This window comes from Rhinolophus hipposideros, assembly GCF_964194185.1.
Source record: "Rhinolophus hipposideros genome assembly, chromosome: 17".
In the NCBI taxonomy this organism is placed as follows: domain Eukaryota; kingdom Metazoa; phylum Chordata; class Mammalia; order Chiroptera; family Rhinolophidae; genus Rhinolophus; species Rhinolophus hipposideros.
In genome coordinates, this window is record NC_138063.1 from 12,836,442 (window position 1) to 12,858,914 (window position 22,473).

At 44.7% G+C, this 22,473-nt stretch overlaps 1 protein-coding gene across 2 annotated transcripts in view; it reads right to left on the reverse strand.

Moving 5' to 3' along the window:
• The window catches only part of LOC308509960 (O-acyltransferase like protein-like), a gene marked incomplete at its 5' end in the record, with an annotated part of 53,257 nt that overhangs the window by 18,456 nt on the left and 12,328 nt on the right, over positions 1 to 22,473 (reverse strand). Inside the window, 6 exons of one of the 2 annotated variants that reach the window (XM_081078663.1) lie at positions 2,968 to 3,069; positions 7,874 to 7,976; positions 8,430 to 8,609; positions 12,625 to 12,851; positions 13,836 to 13,974; positions 21,372 to 21,450. In XM_081078663.1, the coding sequence (XP_080934789.1) occupies positions 2,968 to 3,069; positions 7,874 to 7,976; positions 8,430 to 8,609; positions 12,625 to 12,851; positions 13,836 to 13,974; positions 21,372 to 21,450 (830 nt within the window). Of the gene's footprint in view, positions 1 to 2,967; positions 3,070 to 7,873; positions 7,977 to 8,429; positions 8,610 to 12,624; positions 12,852 to 13,835; positions 13,975 to 21,371; positions 21,972 to 22,473 lie in introns of those variants that run through there. The other variant, XM_081078662.1, reaches the window with a different exon arrangement.

Here is a 22,473-nt window from a genome sequence, read left to right on the forward strand (position 1 = left end):
CCGGGTCCTGTCCGATTAGCCATCTGACCACAGTGCCCTGCAGCTGCTCACACAGGACCCCCCTTCCCACCATCTGTCTCTTCCCCCTCCCTGGGGAGAGTAAGTCAGCCCCCTGCTCCCCTCAGAAGCACAGCTCAAGTCAGATGTCCTCAGGAGGGGGCATGCTATACCCACACCCCTCCCCAGGGTGCTGGTTAAATGCAGCTGTGGGGGTGGGGCAGAGGTTTCTGGGTGGACCACGCCTCCAGGGGTGAGGCTGTGGGGGAAAAACTAGAACCGTGAGTTCTGGTTTTGTCCAAATTTTTTACACTGAGAAAATCATACCTCTTCTCTCTTTCCTCTTCTATGAAAAGAGGAGATGATGACTTCTTAGATTCTTTTAAGGAGGAGGAGGCCTTTCTGCCTCCTAAGATTTTTTGGAGAATTAAATGGGATCAATATGAAAACAGTTTGAAACATGGAAAGCATCGTATAAATGTACACATGCTTCATTTTTGTCCGAGCTCCCAGAAGATTTAAAGTCAAAGTGGGTTTTCAAAGAGTAAAATGTACAATACCAGCCATTGTTGTAGAGGTTTGAAAAGCAGGCGTTCTCATACCTGGTGGATGGGAAGTAAATCCGAAAATGTCCATCAAATTGTTAGATGCACCAACCATCAATTGCACTCGTAGGAATTTATCCTGCAAGCATGCTCATACATGTGCACAAATATATATATATACATAGTATCATTGTTGAAAATAGCAAAAAAAAAAAAAAAAAACATGGAAATTACCTCCATGCCCATTAATGGGACAGGTTCTGAACTAATGTCACCACCCCTGACTACCGTTCCAGAAGAAGACCCCGTCTTGCTTCCTTCTCCAAATTCTCACTTTGTGGCACTGATCGTCACTGACCTGTTATAAATGTATGTGCATATTGCAACTGAATGGTGCACATTTGTTTGTTTATTGTCTACCTCTCTTCACTAGAACGTAATCCCCATGCCAGAAGGCGCTTGCATGGTTTATTAACTGCTGAGTCCTCAGGGCTTAGCGCAGTGCCTGGCACATAGTGGGCCTTCGATAAAAACAGAAAGAGGGTGTGAACAAATGATTTTACTTTCACTCCTCTTGGAGGCAAGTAGCCAAGTAATAAATCACAACTGAGTAATAACTGAGTTTTGCCAGCATGGATGAGAAGGATTAAATGGCCAAGAGCATGGCTGCTTTTTCACTGGGTTCACCTTAAAGGGAGGGAGTTCATACTGTGGGTTGGTGACATTTCCCTCCATTTTTCAACAGTTTTGTCCCAGGTTGGACTCATTCTCTTCCTGGTCCCATCTGGCACTCTTCCAGAGCTCCCTATCTCAAGAACGCCACCTCCATCTGCCATGTTGCTTGGGCCAGAAAATTCAAGTGTCCTTGACTTGCCCTCTTTCCATTCCCACTGCCAATCACCTGCCTGAATCCTGCGCTCCTGCCCAGACATGGCAGGAATGTACGCCCTGGAGTCCTTGCCTCCATCTTCGCCATAAGTCCTCACCACCCCCTTGCCCCCTGTGCTCTCTCGGCCCCACCACGGCTTTATCTGCCTGGTGAAACACTTCTTGTACCTCAGTCCCCAGCTCCAGGACTTTTCCTCTGAAGCAAATATCCCAGAAAGAATCCACCATGTCATCCCACCCCCCCAACCCCTAACTAACCCATCTTAGCCTTTATCACTATGAACCCTTGGCCTGAATGCCAGTTCCTCTCCTCTAGAACAACCCAGGGCACCACAGGCTACTTCACCCAGTGCCACGTACCAAAATATATGGACAGAAGAAGCATTCTGTCCTTCCCAGAACCAGGGCTAGATGTAACAGAGCTTGGAAGAAACCACATGGCCCTGGTGAAAATACATCAGTAAAGGTCTATTCCTTAGCTTGTACTCATTCTTAACCTATTTACAGGAAAATTGTAAAAAGATGTAAACAACAATTGTAATAACGATAGCTTACACTTATGGAAGGCTTATTATGTTCATGCGCTTTTCTAAGTTCTTCACACACATTATCTCATTTAATCCCCATGAGTTTAATTAAGTGATACCATGGTTATCCCCCATATTTGAGAGGAGAAAAGTCAGGCACAGAAAGGCTGAGGCACTTGCTCAAAGTCACATAGCTGGTAAGTGATTGAGCCAGAAAGCAAGTCGAGCAGACAAACTAGAGCCAGATCATACCCACTCCATTTTATTAGCCCCAAAGACTGTCCCAACACTCCGCTTCCTGTTTTATAACAATATAGTGTAACAAGAGGGGCATAGACCATGAGTTATGAGAGATGGGCTCGAGTTTGGCAACGAAACGGGATTTAGAAATATATAAGGGGAGGGATTGGGTCACATGAATTGAAGGTCTTTTTCTTCCTAAACAACAATGGTCTTATTATATGCCTGCCCGTCTGCTCTCCCACTGATTCCACATTCTGGCCCAATATTGTCATCCTTCTGCTCCAACTACCGACACATTTGTAGAGATCATCATCCTGCCTCCCTCTCAGCAGAACGACCACTGTGCCAAGCGTCCACCAGCCCCTCTTCTGGTTGTATCTTATTTTATTTTTATTATTACCATTTGTACTCTTAGGTACAGGCTCCCATTATTAACAATTTACAGGAGCCATACCAATTCTCCTGTGGAATATATTCCATGAAAATTGACCGTGTTTATTGAAATCTGCTGCCCATCAGCCTAGGAATAAGGATGTTTTTGCTGGTTTAATATCATTCAAATTCTATTAGGACAAATACCATGAAAAGGGGTATCTTCCACTGGCCAAAGCCATTAAACCAGTAAAAACCAACTGTGTTTAAGAAAGAAAACGATCCCTCTCAGCTTATGTTTCTTTGAAAATTCTGCCAAAAGAGGGTTAGAAACTAAAAAATAATAAATTGTTACACTGCAATCATGAATTGAGAAATTATACACAAAAGCCTACCTTATAAGGCGACTGAAGTAGTATCTGAGGATGACCTTAGCAGTTAATCCTTTTTCTGAAGTCTGACGCATCTTTAACAATGACCTTGCACTTAACCAGCCACTGAAAGAGAGAATAGTCACAGGAATTACTTATCAGTGACACAGTTCATTGGTTCATTAATTTTGCTGTCTTTATCAAAATAGAATAAGTTATGCTGCAGTAACAAAACACCTCCAAGTCTTAAAACCACCACCATTTTCTTCTTGCTCATGCTACATGCCCATGGCCATTTGCTTTGGGGTCAGCAACTTTCTCCCTATGGACCCAGGCCGATGGAGCAGCCATTATGTCAAAGTGCACCAGTGATCGTGGCAGAGAACAAGATTGTCCTGGAGGGCCTCAAACCAGCAATGACATGTCCTAGTTCAGAAGAGACATGTTCAAAGCTCTCAGCTTGATGATAATACCAGGTATCACTCTTTGGTCTGACCTAGTGATGAGTGATGAGACCTACCACCCACAGTAGGTGCAGGAAGTACAATGTTACCAACCACCTGGAGGGAGGAGAGCAAGAAAAATTTGGTGAACACTAACGCCTGCACCTTGGTCTGTGGCAATAACAACGTCGAGACCTTTCATTTCTGCAGCACCAAGTCATGTTCAGTACTACCACTAATGGGGGTTGTTTCTGCTTCTCGAGCCACACCAAACTACGTTGCAATAAATGTTTGTGGAGTGACTAATCGAATAGATGAATAAACAGCCGATTAGGTGAAAGGGATAATAGTACCAATCCTGCGACTCAAAGACTGTTGACATGGGTTACCCAAGAGCCCAGTTAGAATTGTTAACCAACATATCCTGATGACAAATTCATTACTCAGAATGTTCAGCTAAAGAAATTGAGGCTATGCCTTTGAGTTATAACTTGATGGTAAGCAACTTTGTGAGTTTCCCAACCTTTTGATGTTTATACCAAGGACCCTTGTGGGTATTTCCCTAAGGAAGAAATGTATTTCCTGTTGCAAAAGGCCGTGAGAATTGGGCAGGAGTTGGAAGGGATCAGGGAAGATTGGAGAATGCCTTTATGCTCTGCCAGCTAGATGTCCCTTTGAAATGAAGCAAATCGGAGTCACTATAACAGAAAAAAAATGTACAGAGTCTTCTAAGAAACAACACTGAGATGAGGGAGTAGGACAGCCAATTCGGGTTTGGGAAAGAATATATCAGGGGCCTGAGGAAGCCTTTCTTTTCAATGTGACTGGCTCGCCCCCTTGCCCTCTCCCGGCCAGCCTATTGCTAAGCAAGGCCTGGGTCTCGCTCTGTGTGCAGGCATGCACCGTCCCAGCCTTTACGCTCATGAAAGCTGGACAAAGGGAAAGGCTGGCAGGGAAACAAGATCTGAGCAAGAGAAGCCATTCTAGGAGGCTAAGGAGAGCCAGAGCCCTAAACAGACAGGGAAAGAATAACATCCTGCAGTAGAAACGTAGGAGGTCACCCTGACAGGTAGACAAGAACGCCAACCCATCACTCGCTAGCTATTCTTAGCAAGAATCCGAAAGCTTTGGTTTTCTTATGTAAACCCATCAGTGGCGCAGTGGTGAAGATATGGTTTCAGAATGAGGCAAACGTTCTTTTTCACTTGTGATGCTAACTTTCCTAGTTGGGGGGGACTGGGGTAAGTTATTTCATCTCCAAACATCAACTTCCTCTTTGGTAAAAATGGACATGATACTGCTTCCGGCTTTATAGGTTCATTGTGAAAACTGTATGGGATACAAGATTTTAAGCTCTTAACGTAATGACAATACTAGGTATCACTACTGGGAACGTTTCCATCATTCAAACCAAAAGTTTATTTTAAAGACTATATAACCTTTCTAAAGTAATACAATGAAAATTGGATGAAGGGGGAAAAATAGTTATCGAGACTGCCAATGAAAAATAAAGGCAAGTAGGGACTAAGGAAAACAAGGCTAATTCAGGGGGTTTGGGGTGGGGCCTGAGAATCTGCATTTCTAACAGTCTTCCAGAGAATGCTGGTGTCAGGGAGCCAGGACCAGACTCTCACAAGCACTGGCAAAGGCACGGCCCTCTCCAGGCCCCAGGCCAAGCGGGCGGGAGGTATTTACAATAAAGAGGGCATACATTTGTAGTTTTTGCAGACATTTGGAATTTCAGTAGCCTGGGTCTGTGTCTGGCTATCTCGGGACCGACCCAATGACTTCTCATGTTCCCACTGATGGCCCAGGATGAGCAGTGGCCCCTCGTGCCCTGCATTTTTCCCTCCTGGGTGTAATTCCCCAGACTGAGTTTTGGCTTTGCTTCCAGCCATCCTGACCTGTCCTTGCCAGCCTCCCTCCCACGGCTTGGAGCTCAGCCAAGCAGTGCAGCGAGCATATGCTGTATTTTTTGCCTTATACTTACTAGTCCCCTTTGCAGGGAACAGAGGTCTGGTGTTTGCTGGGCTGTGGCCAGACCTCCTAACCCTCCAGGGCTCCCCCGGTCTCCTGCAGTTGGGCTTCACCTGCCTGGCCAGACCCTGCTACGCCCTCTTGGAAAGTCAGGTGCCCAGTGGTTCCATATCTCTGCTGGGTTTGCTGCCGATGGTGGACTCTGATCCTTGCCTGTCTGAGCTACTCTCCATAGTCACCTTGGCCACCTCCTAGCATGAGCTGTTGCCTTAGTGGACAGGCCTCAGCTCATTCTGTACCCTACTTTTTCTCTATTAACCCCAAGAAACGATCATACTACACTCTTAAGATAAAACAATTAATAAACTATTTCAACAACTATTTATTGAGCAGTATGTATGCCTAACACCACTTTTGGCTGTGGTGACAGCAATACACAAAACAGAAAAGGTCCTGCCTTATATTCTGTGGGGGCAGAGTGGGGGGGAGAGAGAAGGAGGAGAAGGAGGAGGGAAAGGAGAGAAGGAAAGAAGGAAGGAAGGAAGAAAGAAGGGGGGAAGGGGCAGCTATAATACATAAAGAGAAAACACCAATCAGGAAAAATGCAGGAGAGTGCTGGGTGGGTCCGTTTTAAATAGGGGGACAAGAACAGCCATGCCGTGAAGGTCTTCTCACTTTTTCCCTCCATTTCAGCCACCTCCACCTAATCCAAGCCTTATCATTTCTCACCTGAAATACAACAAATGTCCCCTGATTGATCTCCCTGGTTCCAGCTCTGCCCTTCTTAAATCTATTATTAACACAGGAGCCAGAGCGATCGTTTTAAAATGTTGGATCACATCACTTTCCAAATGAAAGCAATCTAGTGACTTCCCATAGCTCTGCTGCATGACTGACCCCCACGACCCCCCCCTGCCTTCATCTCCCCACCCCTCTCTCCCCCACCTGCACTAGGCTGCAGCCTCTTTCTGCTCTCTTGCCTTAACCCTTTTGTACCAGTTGCTACCTCTGCCGGAAAGTGTCTTGTCTGGGATTTTCCCGTGTCCGACTGGCTTCTTCTTGCCATCATTCAGTTCTCACATCTAATAGCCACACATCAAACAAGCCTTCTCCAACCTAGTCGAAACAGGTATATGTTCTCTCTCCTCCTTCTATTTCTTTCTTGATACTTATTACTATCAGATTGTTTCTTGTTTACTTATCTGTTTATTGCCGGTTTCGCATGCATGGGTGCACACATGTACACACACACACAGACACACATGGAAGCACCATGAGATCCTTATTTGTTTTATCCTCTGCTGTATCCTCAAGGCCTAGAATAACGCCTGGCAAACAGACAATGAGTCGTGGTTGGATGGATGAATGCTTCGCATCTGATGAAAGAAGCCGCCATCTACTATCACGACCTCCCTGTGAGGGAAGGGGTATTTAACACAGAAGAGGGGAAGGCAGGTCCACCCAGTGGCTAAGACATGGACTCCGGCGTCAGACCGCCAGGGTTTGCATCACAGGTTCACCAGGCTCAATCTCAGTTTCAAAATGGAGGTTTTATGGTCTATCCCAACCTCCCTCTTCAAAATGGAGGTTTTATGGTCTAGCCCCACAATGGAATATTACTCAGCCATAAAAAGGAACGAAGCACTGAGCCATGCTACAACATAGATGGACCTCAAAACCATCATGCTAAATGAACAAAGCCGGGCACAAAAGGCCACCTATTATATAATCTTTTCATATTAAATATCCAGAACAGGTAAATCCATAGATACTGTAAATCCACAGATTTTCAGGAACTGGGTGGAGGAGGGGCGGGGGAATAACTTCTTAACGGGTATGAGGTTTCCTTTGGAGGGGATGAAAATGTTTTGAAACTAGATAGAAATGGTGGTTGCACAACACGGTGAATGTACTAAATGCCACGGAACTATTCACTTTAAGTGCTAATTTTATATTATGTGAATTTCATCCCAACGAAAACAATGGGGATTTTGACAACAGTCCCTATTGAATTGGGACATCATGAGGGTGAAATGGGGTGATGGTGCAAAGTATTTAACACAGTGCCTGATGTTTACCAAACAACTCAGACATGTTACCTCGGAGTAGTTAATTTAAATACATATAGTTTTATGAAACATCACACCATTTTCTTTTCTTTTCTTTTTTTCACATTTCACTGTAACGAGAACTGGAAATTTTATCATGGATTCACATCAGTACATAGACCAGAATTTAAGAATCACTGGCATAAACAATTTTGAGAAATAAACTCACTTTTTATGAAAGGCCCATTTTAGAGAGCCATCCTAACTCATTTAACAAACTGAAAATGCCAAGGAGAGGGAGCTGTGATAACAGCTGACCAGAGATGGACAGGAGCCAACGCCAGGTGCAAAACGGGGCGCCATTCAGTTTTTCTCACTGAAGTGAGAACGGCAACACATAACATACACACATCCCCAAACAAACAGCAATAAGCACAACAGCAGAAACAAACACCATAGTACCTGATCAGGAAAAATGTGTCAACCCCGAGATAGAATGGGCCGCTCCGAGAATAAAGGTACAGTGGGTTTTTCAGCACTCTGGTTTTCCATTCAAGCACATTATCTGTAACCAACATAAAAAGCAGTGTCCATGGGTATAACAGAAGAAAATCGTGTGATCTCTCTTTTCAGAATAAGCCACTGGGAGAAGGTTAAGAAACATTGATTGAATACTAGTGCACAATATTTATGTCTGCTTGCCTGGTTTTGCAGCTAAAAAAATAATGTTAGTTTCTGGCTGCATGAATCCCCATGAGAGGAACCCAGCTCTTCGGACTATGAAAATACAACACTCAGGCATCACTATCCACCTGGTAACCAGGTACCTGATTTATACCTCAGAAGAGGTAAAGCAGCCACTGAACACCGGCCTGGGAAACTCACTGATGGGAGGTCACGGCTATGTCTCTAAAACAGAAGGAAGGCTGCTCATGAGGAACGCTGCAGCCTCCCATCCTATGGCCCAAATGACCCCCTCTTCCTTGACTGCTCACAAAGGCTCATCAATTCTCGGTACCCAAAGACAGCCATGCAGTCATCTGGCTGGTGTGCCCAGACATGATCCAGAGGAGACTCAGGACTCGGACGCCATTCAGTGCGGAGCACGAGCTTCCTGGCATCTTGGTAGTCCAGATGGCCGGCACATTCTTCTGCCAAGAAAAGCATTTCAGGGCACGGTCCGCGGCTGCAAGAAATCCTGGGCGAGAGCAAATGTGTTGGTGCCCACCGTAAAAGCCAGACCAGCCCCACGCTGCCCCACAAACAAGAGCCAGGACACACTAGAGATCTTAGCTGTCACCGGACACTCCCTCGCTGTGACCCTGGACTGCTCGACTCAGTTTCCCATCATCCCCTCTTGCCCTAGATGTGGACCTTTGGACTTGGTCTCCCTGCCCGTGAAACTTGACTTTCCCTAACAGACTCGACTTGAGGTTGGTGCCCACACTGCCGCCTACAGAATACACTGCCTCACTCAGGTGCCCACATGCCAATGCTTGACCACAGTCCCATGTTACAGAGGGTGGAGGGGAAGAGAGCTCACCCAGCGTTAGGAAGCCACAGGAAGCCAGCATTTCACTTGAAATGGCATCCTAGTCCTCTCCCAAGAATGGACCCCTCGCAAATAACATCCCTACCTTTCAGGGTACCAGTATGAGAACAGAAGTTCAGGTGGCCCAGTGGCTAATGATGTGACTTATAGTTAGATACTCCCGCCTCTGAGTCTGGCTGCCCCTTATGAGCTCTGTGACTTCTGGCAAGTGAATTAACTTCTCTGTGCCTAAGTTTCCACACCTGCAAAATGGGAATCAAAGTAGACCTTACACGCACAGGATTATCACGAAGAACAAATGAGATAATGTCACAGCTATTATGCTCACTATTTGAAGCCCTATTGCTTTAAGAATGGTTAATCCTTTATACTTAATTTATTCCCTTTTTTAAAAAATTTAATTTAACTCATTCCAAGAGCCAACCGAGGGGATGGAATTGTAAAATGGGAGCCTCCAAATTCAAGAGACTGCTTTTAAGACACTCATATTTTCTCTTGGACATAGCTCTGGGCCTTAAACAGTGGGCACCAGAAGTCCTTGCAGAATTAAAACTCATTCACAAGCAAGAGCTGGCTTATAACCAAGCCCTGGAAATCTAAATCAATTTCTTAAATGGAAGACTGTAATTACCTAATATTTTGAGGTTTCAGTTGTAACGATTTTTCCGCTGGAGTCTCTCTCAGTGTGTCTGCCTGGAGGCACGCAGCTCAGCCTCTCATGTAGAGGCATTTCCACTCACCAGGAATTGGCAGGGCCACAGCACAACCAGCAGTCCCCCACCTCGTGTCACCTGGCCCCCCACAGCCCCCTGAGGAGCCACAGGCTGCAATGGAGAGACACTGGACCTGGGCCCCGCTGAGTTGCACTAAGTTTCTTCACCTCCCTGAGCCTGTTGTCTCACTTTCAAATTAAGCACACTTTTTTGTCAGGGTTCTTCGGAGGATTCGAGAACGTTTGTCAAACCTCTAGCCCAATGCAAATTGGCAAGTACATCCTGAATATATTTTGCTATTGTTATTTATTTTTCCTGTCTAAATTCCACTTGTGAGGCAACTTAACTAGCAGCAGCTTATAAAATCTTCTGAAAAGAACTGGTGTATAGGGAAGGCAGCCTCTCTGAGCACCATTTCACCATCTCACTCATTTGTAAATGGAAAGTATTATAAAGCACAAGAACACGGGGAGGAATGGATGAAACAATGCACGGGGTCAGTGGTTGTTAAAGTGGGGGTCCCTGGACCAGCAGCTTCAGCAGCTCCTGGGACCTTGTTAGAAACGCACAGTCCCAGGCCCTACCCCAGACTTACTCAGTCAGAACCTTTGGGGGTGACAAACCCTCCAGGAGATGCTGGTGCTCACCAGAGTTTGAGACCCGCTGGCCGTGACAGGACTGTAAACACCTTTGCGGTGCCTTTGGAGTCTCTGCATTATTATCACGTAAGCAATGGACCCCAGAGCAAGAGCCCTGACCTCCAGGGGCTGAAATCCATAGCTATTTACTTCACAGCAACGTCCTCAAACATTCGCTCACATTTTTCTCATCTAAATAGTCAAGGACAGGCTCCTGTTACAGGAAACCACTCTCAGCAAATGCAGTGATTATTTGGAAGATAAAGAACCAGGACTCCAGAATACCCAACCTGGCTCTAAACCGCTAGTAGACTCCGTGGTCTTAGGTTGACTTGACTTGCTGGTGAGTGTAAAAGTGAAGAGAAGAAAACGCTGAACAGAGGGGGTCTCTCCATCTCGATTTTTATTTCTAGACATTCAGAAATGTGGTATTTTACTCTGGTGGTATACAAAAAAAATTGCTACAGCTACAGAACAAGGAAACCCCCCATTTTGAGGCCATGGTTAAATGTAAGTTGCTGAAAAAGCTAACATAACCTTAGATCATAGAGCATTTCATTTTGGGTAAAGAACCTAAAGGTTCAGGGGCCGAGTCTTCACACCATACCAGGTGTGTCTGCCCTACATATTGTGGTTTGGCCTTAAAATGCAGGGCTCTATGGGTCAGCCGCCTACTGGTGATCAACAATGGTGGATTTTGTTAACTGTAGGCTCACCCTCCACTTGACAATTAGAAGCAGCCCCCTGGAACCCAGTTGACCTCAGTGTGGTCAGTGTAGCAAGAGGTCATGGCCCCTACTCTTCCCCCATCTCCTGGCTTAACTGAAGAGAATGAGGAAAAGAACAACAAAGTAAGAGGAGGTAAGTATATTATCTCATTTAATTCCTTCCACAAAACCCAGTATATGCCCCCATTTTACACATGTGGAAACTGAGGTACCTAAAGGTCAAAACCTGATGAAGAGCAGAGTTAGAAACCAAGGCAAGTGTGATTGGGGATTGCTAAGCTTGTGTTCTTTCTGCCTCGCCCACCACAGAACTTTCTATAGGGCAGCCAGGGAGCAGAGAGGGAGAATTCTTGAACCTCATCATGTGAGAAACAATTGAGGAGTTCTGAGACTTGGGGGAGTCCATCATAATTGTCCTCAAAATCTGATGGGGCTATAATAGAAACAAGAGAGCACGTAGATTTATTTTCTGAGGCCCCAGAGGGTGAAACCAGGGCCCATGGGTAGAAATTACAGGGTAGCAGAGACTGGCCATGGAAGCCTGACCACGAACCCCTCCCATCGTGATGGGTGAAATGGAACCACTGGGCTAGTAACCAGCTTCTAATCCGGGAAGGAGGCTGCATGGGACCTCTAAGCCTTCTCAGCTCTTCTGTTATATCATCTTGATACATGCGTATTTTTTGTTATTTGGGGTTTCTCTTGGTATTGCTGCTGTTATTGTTTTTGCCCGAAGATACAAACAGAATCTGATAAAAGTGTTACTATGCCTTCCACACTGGATGGATTCCCCAAAGCCACTTTGTCACATACTCATACTCTTCTTTCGGTGAAATTTTGTCTTATTTTTATCCCCCTAGTTGGAGTAAAGGAAGGACCTAAAGGGACTCCGCCAAAAATTCTTTCTTATGTTCTAAAGATATTTGCATGACAAGGCTATTCTTGTGTTAGGGAGTGAGTGTGTGTATGTGTGTGTGTGTGTGTGTGTGTGTGTGCGCGCACATTCTCTTTGCCTTGCCATATGAGTAAGTGGAAATGAAGGTAATACTGTTGATTTTTAACGAAAGCATAACGCAGTGTGACTCACTGCCACCCAGCCTCTCACTGCACTCTGCCAGGTAATCTTTTTCTGGCTCAGATACATGCTGCCACGTTCTCATCAGCTACGTTGCATATTCATGGCCCTGCTTTGGTTTCTACAAATCATCTACCTTAGTGATGCCAGGAAGTTTCTATGAGGCATCTGTGTAGCTGAGACACTGAAAATAGACATTGTGATGGAATGGTTCTTTAGAGGGTTCCTATAGTAAAACCCAAGCTCTGCTGCGACCTCGTCTTTGAGTAGCACAAAAACACACTGGATAATTGTACCCAAGAAACACAGCAGCATTTTTAGTGACCTTGCTTTAACACACTGATGGTAAACAAAGACTAAATTGTGAAGAGCAGAGACCCAGCCTCCACGCTGGCATTTCGAAGCCGTTGGGCATTCACTATACTCCAGCATGGAAGGAATTATTTTCCAATGTCATATTCATCAAAATCACCTCTCACTAGTGTCTTAGTTAATTAAAGTGCCTACTTTTTCCTCTGCCCGGGGTTCCTGAGAGTGAGAGATGGGCCAGGCGACGCGTCCATCGGATTCTGTGGCTTTGTTCACTCCTCTCCAGCTCTCTCAAAGGCAGACTCCCGTAAATAGCCGAAGGTGTCCCGTGTGCAGGGGATGCCCTGTGGTCCGACCTCCACCCCCTGGCCGCCACGTACAGAGTTCCAGCCAGAGGAAGGACGAGGCCGAGGAGGGTGAGGGAGCTGCAGGGAGAAGACACACATGTGTAGCCACGGCTTCCTGCACACCAACCCCTCAGCCAGACATAGAGGTCACAGTCCCACAGAAACAAAACCACTGAACTCCTCCTAGAATATAGGTAAGTCGTTAACACTTTTAAAGGTTGGAAGTAGCTTTCTGAGAATACACAAATACAAAGTAAAAGATTCACGGTTTTCACTGAACTCATTATAATTATAAAACAGTAATCATAAAGAAAGAAACAAAAAAGCAAGCCAAACACTGAGGAAGATCCTTGCAGCTGATATGGCTAAGAATTCACGTCCTTTTTCTATATAATGAACTTTAAAAATCCTTAAGAACCCGACAAATACACACATGGAAAGGGGAGTGAAGAGTATACATAGAAGATAAATGAACAGGAAAAAAAAACCTGCATTACCAACTTTTAAAAATGTAAATTAAACCAATTTATATGTCTATCAAATTGGTACTGGTTTTTATAAAGGTGGCTTTGGATGTTGGTAATAGGGTGATGAAACAGATATGGACATCTCCTACTGGGGCAGTTTACATGAGGTTTTTCAGGAAAGCACTTTATCAAATGATTTGCACTCAGGACCAGCAATTCTATTAGTTATTCCTGAGGAACAATGCACGATGCAAATAAGAAGTACCAGGCAAGTCTGTTGAGGTGTTTGTGGGAGAAGCAACGCCTCGAATAAGGGATATTAATCTTCAGTGGGCACATGACAGGAAGAGGAATATTTTGGGACAGGATGCATCTCTCAGTGACCCTGAAACCCAGTTATATCTGGGTGTGGCCAGCCTCCCCCTTGAACACTTGCAAATTTTCTTATTTAAGGGCAGTGGTGATCTCTCTGCACACAGGCAGCACTGGCCAGACATCATTCACTGACTGAAATGGCTAAGTGTCGTTGGTGAGTGGAAGTTGATAAAACAGCCTTGACGTATATGCCCACCCCTACTCAGACGCCAGTACTCACAGACACACGGCAACAAACGTGTCGAGGCGGAACATTCCAGTAGCACATGTGGCCACACTCCCACCAGACGAGGAAGAATTCATTGGAAAGAGAGAGAGAGGAGGAGCCAAAAATGAAGCATCTCTGAATCTTAAAATATCTACCAAGAAACAAACAAAAAAAGGATTGTATTAATAATACTTTACTTGGCAATAAATACTTTATACTTTTCCAAGAGCTTTCATATCTGTTATTTCAAAACAAAACTTTGACATCAAAAAGGGCAGCTGGGTTTTAATGTATCTGATTTTATGGGGAAAATAGGGCACGAAGATGCTGAAACTCACGGAACTAGAAACTTTTAGCACAGCTGGAGGTGGACCATGGGTCTCCTGAATTCTCACCCTTCCCAGACTCTCACTTCCTTTCCCAACACACAGCACTGGGAATGACAGTCCTAAAAAGGCAACATTGCCAGCTCAGATCTATTTTGCGAACAGGTCCCCACAGAGAGACAAATGAAACATGAGCTGGAACAATATGATGAAAGCCCACGAGCTAGGGAAAGGTGCCGTCTGAAATTGAAGCTAAGAAGCCCAACATAAGACACAGCTAATCAGCCACCGCCAGAAAGTTTTAAGGATATTAGTGGTAAGACGAGGGTGGTGGTCTCAGATTATAACCCATCTCAGAATTACCTGGAGGGCCTGGTGAATGGATTCTTCCTGCCTCTCCTCCCTGCAAGCTTCTGATCCAGTAGGTCCAGGATGGGACGGACCTAAGAACCTGCCTTTCTAACAAGTTCCCAGGTGCTTGTGCTGCTAAGCAGAGTGCATACTTTGAGAACCACAGGACCAAGGGACTTCCAAATCCTCTGCAAAAGTAGGGGGCCACCGCATGGTTTAACAAAATAGCAATGCCAATTATAAGTAACAAAATACACTGCTGTTTATTAAGTGCCCACTAGATATGAAACACATTTTGGTCCTTATTTCTAATCCATCAACAACTCTACGAGTAGCTATTAGTCACCTTATTTTACAGACAAGAAAAATTCTCCTTGGATTAGATCATGAACTTAAGCATAGCAGTTAAGAATACAGATTCTGCAGTTTGGGACCCTGCGTCCACCCCTTACTATATGACCATGGGCAAGTTACTGCATCACTCCGTGCCTCAGTTTCCCCCTTGGTAAATGGAGAGAATAGTACCTACCTCCTAGGGTTGTTGTGAGAACTAAATGAAGCAATGAGTATAACACATTTAGAAAGTGCTTGGCATGTAGTAAGAGCTCAATAAATGTTGGTTATCTTTTGTCTTTATTATTATTGCTGCTAAGTGGAAGGGCCAGAACTCAGACTAGGGGTGCGGGTGAAGGGTATGAACTGGAAGGATATGGTCTTCTTATTTCCTCATGCTACCTCATCTCACCACACTACATTGCCTAGACTTATATTCAGGAGGCTTGGGCTTGAGCCAGCTTGCTGTGTGACCCTGGGCAAGTCACTTCACCTCGCTGGGTCTCATTTCCTCATCTGCGTACTAAGAAAGGGTGGTCTGGACACATTGTATTCTAATGTCCCTTCTACCTCCAACACCCACTGCTCCCACGAGTGTGACCAAAGGGTTTCTGAAATGTCCAAAAAGGCCACTAGAAGATCAACAAGACGTGATTAGCGGTGATTCGTAACTGTAACCTGTTAAGGATAAGGACAAGGAGTTGTCCGTGTGTCCTCAGCACTGGCTGGGAGAGTGAGGGTGCTCCATCCAAGGGGTCCCCACAGGGCACAGAGCAGCAGAATTCCTCATTATCCAGTTCCACTTGCTCTGAACTGACGCTCCCCAAGTTACTTCCTGGTAGTGTCTGAATTTCCCAAATAAACTCTTCCACTGAAAAAGAAGTGTACTGACCAGCCGACACATCTGTTCCCCTTGGAAGTTCTATTTCTAACTTTTAAGGAATCAGCTGGCATTTTGTCTTCTTAATCAGTCATCTAGAGTGTCTGGGCATGTGAATCAGCCCTGGGGAGGTACGAGAAAGGGTTAACTTGGTTACACTGAAGGCATCAGCAGCCTTGGCCTTCAGACACTCAGGCCCATTCCTTACAATTCCCCCTGGGGCAGGAATACATGGCTCCTCCACAGAATCTCACCCCCAACACCCCAGCTCCTGGCCCACCTCTCCTCTCTTCCCACGCTCTGTTCTTACACCACCAAGCCCTTACGCGCAGGAATGTGGACAACCTATGCTCCACTCCTTAACCCCACCCCCACTGCAGTCACTCCCTAGAGGGGGCTGGGAGCCAGCTGGGCAGGGAAGTCTGGGGTCCTAGACACTCAGAATGTGAACAGGAAGGGAAGGGGCAGGCTCCAGGTGGGCATGTCCTCTTGGCCCTACAGGTATCCCACCTGATGGGGAGCACACCCAGAGGAAAGCCAGGGGCGGGGTCTCTAATGTTGGGCGCCCAGGACAGGACCCGTTGGGCGCCCAGGACAGGACCCAGGTGTAGACACCTCTTCCCTTTCCTCCAAAGCACCCACCCTTCTCTCATGTGGATCACAAGTCTCTGGAGAGCCTCAGGGTAAGGTCAGGAGGAGAAGAAAATGAGTAGAAGAGAATTGAGCCCTCCAGGTCCCAAAATCAAATTCAAAGGGACTTTGAAAAGAGACTGTTATAGATGGAATTTGGTCCCCGCAAAATTCATCTGTTAAGGCCCTAAGCCCCCCACCAGTACTTCAGAATGTGGCTGTATGTAGAGGTAGAGCCTTGAGACCAGTGGTTAAGTTAAAATGAGGCCCCTGAAGTGTTCCCTAATCCAAGCCAACTGTCATCCTTCTACGAAGAGGAAATTTGGACGCAGACATGTGAGCACAGAGAAGAAGGACCATGTAAAGACAGTAAGAAGGCGCCATCTGTAAGCCCAGGGCAGAGGCCTCAGGACAGACCAACCCTGTCAACACCTTCATCTTGGATCTCCAAAGATGTGAGAAATACGTTTCTTTTGTTTGAGCTCTGCAGGCTCTGCAGGCTGTGGGATTTCGTTAACGCCTGGAAAACAAACATGGGGCTCACCAAATCTCTATGCTCAGTGGGGCAGCTCTTGGACCGGGAACCAGGCCAAGACTCTTAGGGATGACGCTCCCCATGGAAGGTTGGGTTTGCTGGACTTGTCCAACCACACTTGCTGACCCAGGTCAATGTGCTCAGGTCCCAGCGGCACCGAGGAAAAGCACTCAGGCCTGGCTCTGAATCCTGCCATGGGAAATAAAACCAACAGGCAGCCCACGCGCATTCAATCACCCTTAAGTGTCTACACTTCCCAGGTGTACTTATATTTCCGGGTGCCAGATTCCGGGTCTACACAGGAAAGGATGAAACTTTTATTTGAAGCTTTTATTTGGTCTTTTTCCCACCAATATTCATCATGTCCCTCCCACCTCTTCACTCACACAGGCCAACTCAAGTTCTCGTTACAAACTCCCCCTTTCAACCTCCCCAGTGTGTTTCTCTTTCTCCTGCACCCCAAAGCTCTTCTCCGTGTCTGCCCGCCCCTAGCACTCAGTGTGAGACTGAGCATTTATTTCCTGAGGGTTTCCTAACAGCTTCGGGCACACACACTTTTCTTACTCTCTAAATTCTGGGTTTCCCAAAATGAGGAACTCCCAACTGTGTTGACGGTCCCCCCCCTGCACACATGACGTCTCACACAAGGGCTAGATATAAAAATATTTTCTGAATTAAACGGAGAACAGAAAATGGTATTCTGTGAAGTGTTTTGGATTCCTGTTGTGTCCTTAATGGAAAGGCACTTCCATTAAGTGGGTGGTTCAAGGAGTTATTATTAGAATAGCTCCACTTTCTCAATCAGCACACAGGGAAGCCTCGTGGGGAAAGAAGTCATCCAGTGAAGTTCTAACACCATTGTTCTACAATGGGGACCTCATCATTCTAATTCTAATCCACAAAGCAAGATGAAATTAGCCTAATAGAGAGAGCATAGGAAAGAGGGCAGCATATTGTAAGGGACTGTTAAACATTGTAAGCAGATCAGTACCCAGTGCTTTGGGCCACTGCAAATGGAGCCACTGTAATCACTTTGTGATGTTCTAAAATTTCCATCAGGACAGGAGACAGACTGAGAGGGTCCCTAAGAATGGAAATATGCAGCCCTTCAAAGTTGAGTCTAGATAAAGTTTGCTAACTCGGTGTTAATAGACCCTTAAACCAAGCCCCTTCTTTTTCAGATCTGGCTGTCCCGGTGACCAGAAAAGGTCCTTTGCCTCACGATTCAACTTCAGTCAGATTTGTCTAATGTTTTTCAAGCATGTTCTAAGTCCAGAACCTTGGACTAAGTCACTACCCTTTCACCTTCCTTCCTGTTGTGTTTAAGGGACCTCAGATAATCTAGCCAAACTAGGAAACTAGGTATTAGGTAGTTTTCCGTGTTGAACTGTGTCCCCTCCAAAAGGATCAAGCCCTAACCCCCAAGTTCTTATTTGGTTGAATGCGACCTTATTTGGTTGGAAACAGGGTCTTTGCAGATATAATCAACATAAGAGGTCATACTAGGTTAGAGTGGACCCTAATCCAGTATGATTTTTGTCCTTATGCAAAGTGGGAAGTTTGGATACAGAGAGACACACAGAGCAGAACACCACATAACGACAGAGGTAGAGCGATTAGAGTGATGCATCTTTAACCATCCAGGTTATCGTACTTTGTTACAGGATCCTGAAGGGGAGGAGAACATGTCACCCCAAACTGCCCAAAGAAATGAGATGGGAGCCTTGCTCAGAAAAAGAGCTATTACCAGAGATAACTTTTATCTGAATGACCTATCTGTATGACAAGGCAAACATCGAAGTGCCAATACCTGCTCTTCTTACTGTCTTCTGAATTCTTCTCCTCTCCTTTGAAGCCAGAGGCCCCTATCGCATTCTTTACTTCAGGTTGCCATATAAACCTCAACTGCCTGACTTGCCCTTGAGTTTCATATTTTTATGGGGCAAGGATATGTACAAAATTAAAAATTTGCTTTTTCTCCTGTTAATCTGTCTTAGGTCAATTTAATTATTCGATCAGCCAAAGAACCTAGAAGGGTAAAAGGAAAAATTTTCCTCTCCGACAATCATTAGGAAATGGAACACAGTAAGTGACACTGGAATATGCAGATATGAATTGTTCAGGCCTACAACTGGGTTTGTAAACATCACACCCAAATTTTATCTAGAATCGCAACACTCTGGTGCTAATGTATTTTCATTCTCAAGCCTGTTGGTTGACATTTTTATAATACCCTATGGCAACTACACCGTGCTGCTTTTTGCAATATGTTCTGCCCGCCCAGAATCTTTTCCTCTCTCTCTCTGCAACCCTGGGCTCATTTCTTCTTGGTTTAGCTGCTGCAGTGTCCGTGTGCTGACTCCCTGCCCTCCTGCTCTAGATGAGTCATCTTCCTCCTGTGATTGCGGAGCTAGTTGCCCCCATATCTGTAGAGGAAACATTGACAACTCCATCAAAAAGCTTTAAGGAATAGTTGACAAATCCTTTCCAAATGGGGACCTTTTTTTACCTCTGGGCAAAGACGGTCCCATTTCTATCTGCTGCGTCTGTGCAGATGCTAGAGAAATGCCTCGGCAGTAATGACTAAATTCCACAAATATATCTACCAAGTCAGCTCTGCTTACCCTAACCAGGGCCCTTCCTTTTTCCAGTTCCTCAGAGAATCATCAACATGTCTTTGCAAAAGAGAACAAATTGGTAGTTGCCCTATGGGAGGGGAGTTGGGGGGATATGTGGTGAAAAAGGGAAAGGGATTAAGAAGTACAAATTTCCAGTTATTAAAATAGTACTGAAGATGTAAAGTATAGCATAGTGGACCATAGTCAATAATATTGTAATAACAATGTATGGCGTCAAATGGGTACTAACTAGGCTTATGGAGTGATCGCAATTACTTTTGCATCAACCTAATATATAAAGGTCTAAATCACTATGTTATACACCTGAAAGTAATATAATATTATATGTCAGCTGTAATTGAAAATAAATAAAAAATATATCTTTGTATTGATAATAGTTTCTGACCTTCCATTTTATTCTAATGTCAACTCTGAATAACAAGCTTAGCCTTAAGTAAAACTAGGCTAAACTGAGAACTCTCTTAAATAATAATGAGCATTAACTCAGACTTAGGGAGTCGTTTATTCCCTTGAAATGCTAATTTAATAAGAACTCTGCAAATTTATTTTTGTTGCTAGGATAATTGTGACTTACCCAACAAGAATTGAAATTGGAATTTGATTTATAACAATCAGTTTTCCTTTTAACAGCACATAATATATGTGGCTAGATAAATAGATAGCGTATGGGAAGCTGTAGGGATAATCACAAATTCGGAGGACAACTTGAGGTTATTGAAAACTAATTGCAATATCAATATTTAAAAGAGGATGTTTCATAATGTGTGTGATAGTGTGATATGATAAGAAATATATATATTTGGTCTTCATCCCCAGTTCCTGCTTACAGAGGTCCTAAAATCCTTGGAATTTTCTGAGCGCTAGTGGTGAGAACAGCATCTGTTGTTGTGCATAATGAGCCCCTTTCAACCATACTTGACGTTATGCTAATAAGGTCACTCTAGGAGGATGGGGGCTGGTTGCCAGAAGAACCAGCCATGCGATTGGAGGGTTGGAACTTTCAGCCCCATCCCTGACCTGTGGGGAGAGAAGCCGGTTGCGGATTGAATGATCACCAATTGCCAGTGATTTAATCAACTATGCCTACATAATGGAAATTCCATAAAAACCCTACATGAAGGGATTCAGAGAGCTTCTGGGTTGGTGAACACACTGCAGTGCTGAGAGTTGGACACCTTAAGAAGGCATGAATGCTCTGTGTCCCTTTCCACACACTTTGCTCTTCCATTTGGTTATTACTGAGTTTTGTCCTTTATAATGAGCCATTAATAGTGAGTAAAGTGTTTCCCTGAGTTCTGTCCTGTTATAGCAAATTATCGAACCTGAGAAGGGTGCCATGGGAACGAACCCGATTTGTAACCAAATCAGACAGAAGTGTGGGTAACCTTGGGACCCACTATTTCTGACTGGCATCTGAAGTAGGGGACAGTCTTGTGGGACTGAGTCCTTCATCTATGAGGTCAACACAATCTCCAGGTAGTTAGTGTTAGAACTGCATAAACTATAAGGAAAACCCAAACTGCCACATCCCCCCAAACTCCATTAGTTTCCCCCTACTCCATCAGCCTCAATTATTGGTTTTATCAGGATTTACCAATCCTGAAAGAATGGCCTTTCTTGGCTCCAGGGAAGTGGGATTTTTCAAATTTTATGCCAAGACGATCCAATATATGGTGATGGAAAGAGAACTGACTCTGGGTGGTGAGCACATAATATGATATACAGATGATGCATTACAGAATTGTACACCTGAAATCTATGTAACTTTACTAACCATTGTCACCCCAATAAACTTTAATTAAAAAAAAAAATTATGCCGAGACAACAGTTCCCTGGGTTTTGTTTTGGACTTACCCAGCTGAGACATGACAGTTACATCCTCTTCGGCACAAGAACTGGGGACACACACGCCCACACTGTAGTCAGCGCCATCCTGGGAAACAATGCGACAACATTCCAGATATCAGTGTTCATGGAATATGTGCCTGGTCGTTTCTAAGTAAGCCTGCTGCTGCCCGTGAAGTAAGGGCATCGGAAAGGGAAGAGAAAGGTATTAAAAAAAGAAAAGTTGGCTGAATTCTTTGGAGATGGCTTTTCCATAACAGAGTAGTTCAAGTGAATTCACAGAGTGTCAGACGCACCCAGATTTAAATAAAAATATGTTCCAAGGCTTAATGTAGCTGATTATTTAAAAAGCAGCCACCCACACTGATTATTTTTACATAATCAGCTACATAGTCTGCCCAAGTGCCTTTCTCTCCAGTAGTAAGACTTAACGCTGCTACAATTTTCAACAAAATTGCCTTGTCATTTCTTCATAGCAGGACACAAGGTATCAAGTAAAGATTTTATTAATAAATCCGCCAATAACAACAATGCCTGTCCCAATAAAGCCAAGATCAAATTATAAATAAAAATTCCTGGGATGTTTCTAAACATACAACTTCCTTGACTGTGTAGGCCTGAACTTTTGCTCTGATATCAAAACCACTAATCTGCTTTGAAAACAGGATATGACTTTTGTACACCCTGAATCAACCCTCAAGCCATCATCATCATAACTCTCAGCTGGACAAAAGGAGCTGGGTGATAATCTTCCTATCTCCAGTGGTGAACCATTAGAAGACCGGTTTATGGCATTACTATCAGAGAGCTTGGATTTCTTATTGTTATTTTATGCTATTGTTATTACCCAACCAGTGATGTGTTTTCTTTTAGTGTTGTGTGACATGCATAAAGTCTTATCTTTATATTTAATGGCAGGCTGTGCTGTTCCTAGCTCACCACCCCTACCCCCCGCCCCCAGCCACCCTGGCAGTAAAAGAATTAACATGCTTTGAAGATCCTGAGCCCTGGGACCTCAGTCAACTGATTCTGTGATGTATTCATAAAAGTCCCAGCCTATCTGCTAAGATAACCTCAACTTCATGTTTTGGAGCTCTCTTTCTGGAAAAGG